This window comes from Macrobrachium rosenbergii, chromosome 4, assembly GCF_040412425.1.
Source record: "Macrobrachium rosenbergii isolate ZJJX-2024 chromosome 4, ASM4041242v1, whole genome shotgun sequence".
NCBI lineage: Eukaryota > Metazoa > Arthropoda > Malacostraca > Decapoda > Palaemonidae > Macrobrachium > Macrobrachium rosenbergii.
In genome coordinates, this window is record NC_089744.1 from 7,947,501 (window position 1) to 7,960,716 (window position 13,216).

General features: G+C 34.4%; 1 protein-coding gene across 1 annotated transcript in view; it reads left to right on the plus strand.

Annotated features, from left to right (window-relative positions):
• LOC136836487 (uncharacterized) overlaps positions 1–7,983 on the plus strand; it is a 26,588-nt gene extending 18,605 nt beyond the window's left edge. The window contains exon 2 of the mRNA XM_067100823.1: positions 7,747–7,983. Coding sequence (XP_066956924.1) covers positions 7,747–7,983 — 237 coding nt within the window. The remainder of the gene's footprint in view (positions 1–7,746) is intronic.
• Positions 7,984–13,216: the final 5,233 nt, after the last annotated feature.

The window sequence follows — 13,216 nt, forward strand, 5'->3', positions numbered from 1 at the left end:
AACGTTTCAAGCGGAAACTTTAGGGACCAGAACTTTTCAAGAATTACCTGTGGGCTTGTCTTTTTTTATTAGATTATTCATAGACCTAATGCTCGTGCTGTAAGCTTCTTTCGAACAATGGTTCCCTATTTTCTAACAATGCCAGAACACGAAATAGTTAATGATGCAGCCCACATCTGACATTTTTCCTTATCCCAGGTCTATAAATAAAATAATTACGACAACATCGATTGTTACCTGATTGTCTTTCAGTTAGCTTGCTGCATTACCAACTCCCTAAGAAAGTAGAATAGAATTTTATTGAAAGAAAATATAACTTGAAAATAAAAATCATTTCCATTTTATTCAGCCCGACGTAAATGTAAAAAATCCGCCAACGTGTCTGCTCTAAAGCTCTCACATTTCGAGGGGCATTATCATACATCCCAATGATTTCTCTCACGGTTTCGTACCTTCATCCCTTTTGGGCGTTGCTTCCTATCAGCCATAAGAGTCAAACTCAATGAGAGGTGGAGGAAGACATTTCACGAAAGTGCATTGAAGTAAATAGGTATCTAAGTAGTTTGGGAGTACATTGAGAATGAGCAAAAGCATACTTTACTGATGTATCATCAAGGCACAATTTTCCTTCAGAGAGCAATAGGCACATTTCAAACTTTACTCTAGGAAGGATCTAAAATCCTACTGTTTTTATTAAATGGTTTTAAAATTACGTATAATTGTATAAAAGCCAATTTCTGGTAACTCATGACGTCTTGAAAAGATATTGTAAAGCTTCGGAAGATATACAGTTACACACAAACACACACACATATATAATACATATATATATATATATATATATATATATATATATATATATATATATATATATATATGTATATATATGTATGTATATACATAAACACACACACACACACACACATATATATATATATATATATATATATATATATATATATATATATATATATATATATAATAATATATATATATAAAGTCTCTCACCTTATTCGTTATCATATCCACCTAATGTGCAACAGGAATTACGTTTGATCATCTGGGGAATGAGGTGCAATACCTCTGCACTTACTGACCCAACTAGTCATTGAGGTTTACTGCTGAAATGGAGAAGGCATAATTCTAGTAAACAGGTTGGAAGGGTGACTCCCCATGGCGTAAAGTATATTCAGTATAGTATATACATATTATACATTTATTTATGTACATATACACATATTATACATTATATTTATACATATATATATATATATATATATATATATATATATATATATATATATATATATAGGCTCCAATTTCCACAATTCGTGGTTTATTCTTCTTCACCTGTTTTTCTTCCAAATATTTGTTTTTGTTCTTTCTGCTTTCATTGTTTGGACTTTAGCCAACGCAGTGTTTTGGAATCCTCTCTGTGATACATTTCCAACCATTTCTTACCGCAATGAGACCCGTCTCTTTATCTGAGAAAATATAGTATGGTTTTTTTTTCTGGGGGGGGGGAAGGGTCGGAAGAGATGGTTCATCCTGTATCATTCGCGGCTGTATTGCAGGGTTTAGGTTGAGTTCCTCCGGAAACATATTATTTGGTGATCTTAAACTTTAACTTCTATTCTAGACAATGCTTCAGAGGCGCTTCTCTTTTTAATACTTAATTTCTCTCTGAAATCTCACAAAGTCTATCAGTACCACACACTTTAAATTCAGAAACCCTATAGAACTGAGTAAAAGGATATTTGTTAACGATAAAGATGATGGAATGTGAAATAAAAATCTTCAAAGGATTTTCAGAGAACATAAGAAAGTGTTTTTCTTCCCATTGCCTTTATTTCATTAACATCCTCCAACTCTCCAAGTGAAGCAAAGATTTATGTTTCTCGTAGATTTTAGATTAAGCTTTCTTATGTCTTCGTGATCTTACTTTATTTCACATCCGTCTTCATTTAGTCTCCCTTGATGTATGTACCTCATGCATGGATAATTAGGATTCCTTGGTTCACGGGAAGATTCATGTCGGAAGTCTTTACGACTCTCTCTCTCTCTCTCTCTCTCTCTCTCTCTCTCTCTCATTAGCATACATACTCGCAATCTCTTTCTCTTTCTCTCTCTCTCTCTGTCAATCTAGTTATCTCACTCAAACACAAACGACCACACGATCTCGCAGTCTCTCTCCCTAGATAATTCTTCCCTTCCCTTTCCATCCGATTCTCTCTCTCTCTCTCTCTCTCTCTCTCTCTCTCTCTCTCTCTCTCTCTCTCTCTCTCTCTCGATAACACTCCTGGTCAAAACTTTTGCCTCCCTCTCATGATAGCACTTGTGGATAAAAGTTTTATCCCAACTATTCCGAATCATGCAGTGTGGCTGACGTTTTATTCGAGGAGGTACAAATAAAAGAAACAACTTTTGTTTTCGTGTTTTTTTTTTCTAGGCACTCAAAACTATTGCTGGACGACATACTATACACATTTGGTCATTAATAATCAGGTATTGACATGTTATGCATCTAAAATCTTGTAACGTTATTGAATATTCACAATGAACTATATCTATATATACATATATATATATATATATATATATATATATATATATATATATATATATATATATATATATATGTATATACTGTATATATATATATATAATTATATATAGACATCATTAGACCCAATTTAGATAACAGGGTAGGTTTCAAACTGTATATATATGTATATATATATATCCCCTTCCCTTCCCCAATTTAGATAACCCACAGGTTTCCCCCCTTCCCCCTTCCCGTGTAACTTTATATGGTAAATGAACTCTACCGGTTCATCATACCTTATTTCATGCGTAAATAAACTCTACGGGTTTATGATACCTCATTTCGTGTACTCGATACCATAGAAATATATTACTGAAAATACTTTTTCTCTTATAGTTAAGGTTTAGACAATAGTCAAGGTTTAGACAATCACCACAGTAACACCTGCATAAAAGGAACAGTCAGCACAGTAATACCTGGATAAATGGGACAGCCACCACAGTACTACCTGGATAAATGGGAGTTTCAACACAGTAATATCTGGATAAAATGGACAGTCACCACAGTAATACCTGGATAAAAGGGACAGACAGCACAGTTATATTTGGATAAATGGGACACTCACCACAGTAATGTCTGTATAAAATGGATAGTCACTGCTGTAATAACTGCATAAAAGGGACAGTCAGTACAGTAATACCTGGATAAAAAGGGACAGACAGCACAGTAATATTTGGATGAATGGGACAGTCACCATTGTAATGTCTGGATAAAAGGGACAGTTAGCACAGTAATACCTGGATAAAAGGGACAGTTAGCACAGTAATACCTGGATGAATGGGGCAGTTAGAACAGTAATACATGGATAAATAGGACAGTCATCAAGTAATACCTGGATAAGAAGGAAAATCACCACAGTAATGTTTGGATAAAAGAGACAGTCAGCACAGTAATACCTGGATAAAAGGGACAGTCACCACAGTAATACCTGGATAAATGGGACAGTCACCACGGTAATATCTGGATAAATGGGACAGTCAGTACAATAATATTTGGATAAAAGGGACAGTTAGTGCGGTAATTTTTGGATAAAAAGGATGGTCACCACAGCAATAACTGGATGAATGGGACAGTCAGCACAGTAGTATTTGAATAAATGGGACAGTCAGCACAGTAATTCCTGGATAAAAGGGACGGTCAGTACAAGGAGGCACAGGACAATTTTTCCGAGACCTCCAAAGTTTTCCAGGGCAGCGCTGGGTTGGTCAGCTAGTATATATATATATATATATATATATATATATATATATATATATATATATATATATATATATATATATATAGATAGAGAGAGAGAGAGAGAGAGAGAGAGAGAGAGAGAGAGAGAGAGACTGTTGCTATCATCTTGTCAACGTGTGTGCCTTGCTATATACTCTCTCTCCATTTTCTTTGTTTTATCGAACTCCTTCCAAAACTTTCCCAGAAGAAAGCAGAAAAAGTACGTCACTGAACTTCCCTCCTGAAGTGATGATAGATCTTCTTCTTCAGAAGAGGCAGATTAAAGGATTAGGGAACAACGGAGAGAATTCCACTCTTTTGTTTATATTTATGACATACACATACTTGTGGGATTATGAAACCGATTTTGTACATGAAGAACGAGAGAGTGAGCGGATCACACGACCTGAAAGCTGTTGAAAAGAATGCCCACTTGTAAAATAAATACGGGAGGCAATCTGAAAATATTGAAAGTTGGGATTAAGATCTTCGTAATTTATTGGGTGGACTGTCTTTGGTACTACTTTTTTCATATTTAACAAATGATAGCAATGCTTTTACAAGAAAGTATATCTGGGGGCCCTTCTAAGAGAGGGAATTTATTCACAAACTAAAATTGCAACTAATAACTCAGAAGCTGCTTTAGTTCAAAGATACGAAATCAAGGCGAAAGAAAATGCGATATTAGCAACCAGATAATTCTTTTTTTTTTTAGAAAAAAGACGCAAAAAACTGCTTTACGCGTAAGAATGAGTCACTGAGCGGTAACTGCCTACACCGAGGAAAACACATGGTACTTCTAACATTAACATCACTAAAATACTATAAAACTCCTAAATAATAATAAAAAACTAACACAGAGAGACTACGCCTATTAGAATCAGCCTACGGAAGCTCATGTCATCTAACAACGCCTTTTCTACCGTAACTTACGCCAGTTTTATTGCATGCAGGAATAGAATCGTATTTATAATTATATTCTAGAGATGTACTGACATTGAGGATAGTTAAAAGCTATTAAAGTTCCAGTATTTGTGTTTTTCATTATCTGGTTTTACGTCCATGGTGTGTTGTCTTTGAGTTTACACCTTTATTCTGCTAGCTGCCACATTACCTGCACATTGACTTGATTTAAAATGAAACTTAAATCTAAAACCTGAAGCGATCATTCATAAAGCCGATAGGCCTCGAATTTGCTTGTGCAGTTGTATAAGTTCATTTTTAGCCAGAGCTAAATTTAGAAATCCTTCTTGGATTATGTCAAGTTCAAGAGTTTCAAATTCATCTAAAGGGATGATAGACAAAACTGAAACTTCTTTTTCAGTTGTAAATGTGAAATTTTTCCAGTGTAATATTTGAGTTTGTCCCCGCGCAAAGCTAAGTTATACGGTTGCTGGTAAGGAGGTTATTTTCCTTTTTTTTTCCTGCCAAGCAGAATCCTTAATCTGTCACAGGATATTTGAGTAAATATAAATTTCTTTGGATGTGTATTGTTCCAGCATTTTTGCTCTATTGTACGTGATCGGCTAAGAAAATCAAATTACAAGGGATTCTTGTTTCCCTTCAAAGCTGTTTCATATGAGTACCAACACAAATGGAAAAAGTTCGTGATTTTAGATTATTTTTTGTTCTTGATAGTCCAGATATATCATATCGTAGTTACTATTCAAATGTAAACTATTTCGAATGTTATATGAAATCGCTCCACACTCCATTATTATAAAGCATGTATGATGATCGGGACAAATTATCTTTGCAATTTTTCTTAACTTTTAAAACAAAAAAAAATCTAGGGTTTAAAACTGTTCTTTGGGGGATAACCTGAAGACGTCGTCATGACTAGAGGCAATTCCAAAATACCTAAATATAGTTTGAAGTGTTGTATGTTCCATTGAATATTACCTGATACCTTTTCACTACTCTATGTAACGGAAAAGTTCCATAGACTTTGTACTGGATGAACATAATATGGAAACCATGATATTTGATAGAGTGAATGTTTTAAGGACAGCATTAATGATATCACTTTCTCAATACTTGCGTATAGCTCTCAGTGTCTGAAGTTACTGCATTTTGGACCAAATGATGCTTAATGTAAATATAATTGTGCTGAGGTCTGTGGTCATTGCAATGATCTATCTCTCTGTCTGTCTATATTATATCAAGCCGATAACCCTACGCGTTGTTTGAGACTGAAGAAGTGTACACAAATTCATATTTTCTCAAGTAAATTAGGTCAGCTTTTAGATAAATGTAGGCAACCCAGATGTTTTAGATAAAGGTCGAAAATCAAAGATTTATATATGGTGAGAATCCGGAAGTTTTAGATGAATGTCGATATCCTGAAGGATTTTGATATATCTCACGAACCCGAAATGCTTGAAAGATATTCTCATTTCAAAAGTATGAGGGATTCTCACTCCTAGTTATTATTATTATTATTATTATTATTATTATTATTATTATTATTATTATTATTATTATTATTATTATTATTATTATTAGGCTTTCATGTTGTAGACTTTCATGGAGGGGATCTTTGTTTTTTCTGTATCTGGCTTCATCCATTGTCTGATCTTTTCCACCCATTCCGACCTCTAGACACACACATGAGGATTCCTCGTGTGTCGTTGTTTGGTAGCTCATCGTTCCTGTAGTTTTCTGTGTCTTCTTGTCCTTGGTTGCTGGGTGTTATTTCTCTTTCCAGTTCCTTTCTTTCTGCTGTGGAGAGCCAGTTCTTTTTCTTTGTGTTCCTTACTAGCACTGTTTGAGGGGTGTTATTTCTCTCATTCCAGATGTTGACCAGTCTTCTTCTGTATCCTCTTTCTGTCGGGTTGCTTCTGATGTAGCATCTCCATATTTCCTTATTTTCTCCTCTTGTCCATTTCTTCTTCTGGCTTGCCTCTGTAGCTCCAGTCTCTGGTTGCTGGTTACTGTCGTTGTGGTGATCAGTTGCTGGATGACGACCTCCAAGTACCTGACCGTCGTCCTCCCAGTCGATTGGGCTGTGTACCTGGCTGTCGGACTAAGCTCCTCTGTTGCCAGAGGTTCCATTTACGTCGTTGTCGTTTATTCTTTCATTTCTTTCCATCATTGCTGAGTTTTGCTATTTAACCCATATCTGGACCCTACTCCATCGAGAATAGGCTCCTTTCCCAAGGAATCAACGCCGAGGACAGCAGTCACCCATCCAACGACTGACTAGCCCCAGTGTTGCTTAACCAGTCCATCGATGAGCTAAGCCACTTATTATTATTATTATTATTATTATTATTATTATTATTATTATTATTATTATTATTATTATTATGTAAACATACATATATAAATAAATAAATAAATATATATATATATATATATATATATATATATATATATATATATATATATATATATATATATATATATATATTCATATATATAAACATGATTTCCGCATGCTCACATACCTATGCAGCATATTCGTTTGCATGCGTATTCAAGACACGTTCACTCTATTCGAGTGTGTGCAAAAATAAAAGTGTCTTATACTAATTTTTAGAAGTTATGCTGGAATTCATAAATATAAAAATTATATTTTGCTAATATAGAATCATTTATAATAATCTGATTCTGGTGAATAGTAATGCAAAAAAATCTTTAACTCGGCCTAGTAATAACAAAGCTGAGAATTCCACTGCAAACTTAGGAGAAAATCTTAAAAACTCATATAAACCGACCTCGCTTTGTCAAGTAGCATTCTGACGGCCAATAAATTAAGATTTGGGTAAACGTTTATCAGTCTTTTATCTCAAATCCTCTCTACCATTTTTTTTTCCTCCAAGCGTTTTAGACTTGCAAAGCCAGGTGCAGTGCTCGTGCATCTAGCTAAGTCTTTATCCCCGACTCGGCTGCATGACATTTATTTCATTCATGCGTGACAGAAATCCGACGTGGGAAAAGAGGAAAATGCCAAAGGAGAAAGGAGAAGGGTAAAGGAATGGCCAAAGGAAGAAGGAAGAAGGAATGCAATGGAATCAAAACTTAAAAACAAGAAGAAGAAGAAGAAGAAGAAGAAGAAGAAGAAGAAGAAGAAGAAGAAGAAGAAGAAGAAGAAGAAGAAGAAAGAGGATGGGGAGGAGGGGGAGAAGAAGGAGACGGTGACACGTAAAAGGCTATGACTTCGTGACTCTCCAGTTCTCTTCGTAGCGAGCAAAACACGTCACGAAAGCGCCAGCTGCAACGTCGGATTTTCTAACAGGGGATAATAATGAGTGACTGCAGCAAACGCAATTTGATCTTTTGGGCCGGCGACCTCCGTGATCGGTGTCATTAATTTGTTCTTGGCGTGTTTTTTGTGGCCGAGATACCACCTCCTCCTACCCTGGCAGAGTCAGAAGTGGAAGTGGCGCATCTCTTAGGCCTTTTCGTGCTTGGATTAAGAGTAATTTTCCTACTTTTGATAAGAACCTGGTGTGACCATTAGTATTGTTGAAGTCGTGGAGGCGTCCGTCGCCTTATGGTTTCTGGTAATGATCGCGAAATTTTTTTATTCCCACATAACTCATCATATTTCAAATTATATATCCAGGGCGGTTAAAATGATTTAGAGATCTTATCAGAAATTCGGACACTAATATATTTGAAATTAAATAGTATTTGTTTAGGATTATATAACTATCTATTTACTGATATAAAGAAAACATTCTACAACTGACGCAAGTAGTATATAATTTGATGGGGTCAATTTTCATGTAAGTTAGCAAGCGAGGTGGCTTCGAAATGTGCATTAACACCATTTGCTTTTCAAATATCCTCCATGTTAAGTAATCACGGAAGCATTTTATAAAGCATAAAAGAACTCTGATTTATAAAACAACTGAAGCACAATTTTATCATTTATTTAAGTGTTAAAACTTTTTAGAAATATTTGTATTTCTTTCTTCATTCACGAACAACAAAGTTAGATAACGTCTAATCATTTATGATACATGCCTATTGTATCTTCTTCGTCTTTAAATATAATTTCACTTTATATTCAACATCTTTTCTCTATCCAGATTGAAGTGGACTAGCGTGTCTGAGAAATTTTGTTGCCAACGCGGTAAAAGTTTGTTTTCTAAGAGATGACGCCTGAAGAAAAGCCTTCCCTGTTTAAACTCTTCCTTTGTTGGCCCTAATGGCCAGCAATTTCAAGCCATCATGAAGAAACATAGTCATCAAACTGTCTTGATGATCTTATAGCTTTATTATGTAAAAGGTAAGTCGAGGATTCTTTTTTGAATGTATAAGAATAAAATGCATAATTATAAACCTATAAGTGATGTGTAATTAGTGATAATCACTCTGAATGAGTTATTTACAGTCCATATAAAACATTTGAACACCCCTCCAATATTTTCAAATAAATTATAGATTAGTTTATATTAGTTATTGCTACTAAAGGCCCCATGAAAATTATCTTTAGTGTTGTGGGGATTACAGGATTAGTGGTTTATAGCAACTGGCTTGCTGTGTTATGGATCATCGTAACATTTACAATAATAACCGTTTTAAATAATGACATAAAGTAACAGGAAATAAGGTGAGTCTAATGTGGTCAAGAATAAGATTCAAATCGAAATACAATATTTTTGTTAATTTTGGCAGGTTTTGCGAAAGAATAACTTTTGAAACGTAAAAACGTCGTAAAGTAAATTTTACGGTAGCTGCAATGATGCTAAGTATTTAGCAAATTAAAAAGTCTCTCAGATAAACTAAGTGGGCGTAGCAATCACCAAATAGTGCTTTACTAAAGTTGTAGGCATACTGTGCATGACCGGCAGGCTTCCTATTGCCGATTTTGTAGTGATAATGTTTTATTTTTCTACTTTGAAAAAGACACGGACTCTCCAACGCACTAATACCAAATGCGACAGACGTGAATGTATCTTATTCATCCCTTAAGCAATTTTACTCTTAAAACTATTATATGTAAATGAATGAGTACTGGTGGCAGAGCAGTATGGTTTAGATAACGGTGAGAGGATGTGAGAAATTTATGACCAACTATGAATAAAAGAATGTGGCATACATTTACTTTGTGACACACTATGGGAAAACAAGTAGTTTTATGATGTGGCAGTGCAGAGATGTTGTTCCCAACTTTAATAGACCCATTTAATTACCCACCAGGTACATATTTGATCTCTTATGTCAATAAAGGCATGAATGATTGGGTGGGGGGGAGGGGGGGCAAAACGTGCTTCTTCCTCCCTGGATCGATCTCGGGACTGGTCTATTGTGATTCCTTTATGTGTACTGTCGATTGTGTCACGGTGTGTACAGTAACATCCAACACTCACCCGTTGGTTATACTGATCGTTTCCTAATTAACAATCACAATATGTCTACTGCAGTGAACAATAAAGAAACTGAAATAGCAATTGAAACTCAGCAAGAACTTGATACTCGGCATTCAGAAGCGAAATCCAAGAAGAATTCCACTCTTGCAAATCTTGAAATTACAACACATCGTAAATTGCAAGACCGAATCAAATCAAGCTGGTGGGTGACAAACAACGCTCTGCCGAAATCGTAGCACGTTGCTTGGGGCCAACGAATTGCTTTTTGTGTCGCGTCTGTTTCTCCTTCACGAGTCTTTTACAGAATATCCTGCCCTGATGGAATGGAGCTGAATGCAAGAAATGCCATAAACAGTGCTGCCATGGTTCCCTTTCTCTTATATGTAGTCTCACTCGTCGTGAAATTAATTCCCGACACCGTTTGTTTATGTTATGTTGCTATCTATCCATATATATATATATATATATATATATATATATATATATATATATATATATATATATATATATATATATATATAATATATATATATATATATATATATATATATATATATATATATATATAAATAAATATATATATATATATATATTTATATATATATATATATATATATTTATATATATATACATATATATTTATATATATATATATATATATATATATATATATATATATATATATATATATATATATATATATATATATTTATAGCAATATATATATATATATATATATATATATATATATATATGTATATATATGTGTGGGTGTGTGCTCATATATATATATATATATATATATATATATATATATATATATATATATATATATATATATATATATGATCCACTATTGCCGATGACAAGAAACATTCAGGCAGCGGGGCCTTTTGGCGGAGGGCTGCCTAGTAGGGTCTCGTAGAACCTTTAGTGGTCAAAACTTTCCGTAAATCTTGTCTGAACTTTCTCTGCTGGAGGCTATAGTAATCAGTCTCTCGTTCCTTTAGGTTCCCGATATAAAAAAAAAAAACTTTTAATTTTAATCCTGCATGGCGTCTGAATCATCAAACAGCCTTGTATGCGGTTTGTAGCTCCAATTTTATTCCTATTGTAAGTTATAATTGTGGAAGAAAATAACTTTATAGGTATTTCATTTAAGATTTACGTGAATCTATAAATTAGAGAAAAATTATTGGCAGAACATATTTTCAAGGGAGAAATTAACCACAAATGGCAGACATTTTAGCGGGACGAAGTCTGATTGTAAATGATGTTAGTGGATGGCAGAGGGTAATGGATTGGGTTGTATGAAAAATTAAATATGATTTAATCCAGGGTTTGTCTACAAATTTGTCTTTTGCATGATTAAATATTGTAGCTGTATGAATATGCGATACAACAAAAGAAAATAATGAGATTAAAATAAGCATAGGCATGGGACTTACTGGATTCTGAAGAGAAAGGTTGATGCAAATGGGATTTGAAGACAAAAGAAAAGATAGGGAAACGTGCCTTGAGTAAACTAGAATAGTTTTTGTTATGGAATGATTTGAGAAGGTTTTGATTATTGGCCATACATGATTTCAAAAGCCAGTGTTTAATTCATACGTATGCCTGGGAACGAAAAATTGGCGAGGAAACATTTTTAGGCTATATCTAAGCAACTGAAAAAAATAAGCTGATTGATGCAATGAATTCTACAAATTGTCTGTCATTTCAATTAATGCAATTGAAATGATTGAACTGTAGTACTGGTTAAATTTAAGACACTCTCTCTAGCCTTCTCGTAGTCAACAAAAGTCATCAGAAGGGATTTTTAAGTTCTATAAGTTGATGCATAATATTTCTCAAAACATGTTTTATTCCTACAACTCCTACCTTGTCTAGCACTAACTGTTTCATCTCTTAAACGTTTTATCAGTTTCTTTTACTAATATACTGAGAATAAATATCCATAATAGTTTCATTACGGCTGGCTGACATCATCATGTCACGTCTCTTTGCTCTCTTTGCTATGACATCTAATTCCCAATCATCGAGCTTTAATTCCCCATTCTGCTAGACGATCTGCTTAGTGTAAGATGCGTCATTTAATTTTCTGTTAAAATCGTGCCTACTCTACTTTTTTTATCTCATAAGTTTTCTCATTACTGATTCAGTTCACAAACCGTGAATATCATCATGAGTAGATTAAGATATTCTTCCTCTCCTGGTATATCAATAAAATTATTCATCTCATACATTGTATTCATGACATCACAAAAATAGTCTACCTAGCATTAGCTTTCTACTTTAATTAGGATTTTTTCATGTACCTTTTCACTCATGGATATTTCATTAAGAGAGAGAGAGAGAGAGAGAGAGAGAGAGAGAGAGAGAGAGAGAGAGAGAGAGAGAGAGAGAGAGAGTACGTTTTCGCATATGCACATAACTCAATTCAAATTTTTCTTTGGGCTGCAAAGTACCCATTAAAATTTAATTCAAACCTGGAAACAGTTTGCACTAAAATTCTGAAATGAAAGATAGTTATCATCTATCACCGTTAAATGTTCAGTTTAAACTAAAGTGTCGGAAAAGATATTTTGGAGATAATTTATCCCGTCCAGAATACCGAATTCTTTGTAGTACTTCCATACAACGAAAGATTGTCTTCTCAGCATCCACACGGAATTTCAGGAAGTTGATTTCATAAATCGCACAAAAGAAGAAAGTTTCCGAGTTCATATCTAGTGATATGTTTGCTCGTTCTATTGACGAACAGTCAGACTCGCCCAGACACACACGCGCGCGCACACACACACACACACATGCGCACACAAGCAAAACAAAACACACACAATCATGCTAACAGGCTAACAGACAAAGTCGTAGACAACAAAGTTTGTTACATACTTGATGGCGTGGAGAGTTATGACTTCATGTTGCAATCAGCGTCTAGAAGTCGTAGACTGTAATCCGCTTTTATGAGTTACGGCCTGATTTAAAGATGGCTTCATCAACATTAAAGTCCGCGGCTTTTACGAATGAACACAAGACGCTGTAAAGATGTTGCGGAGCCAGCAATCTG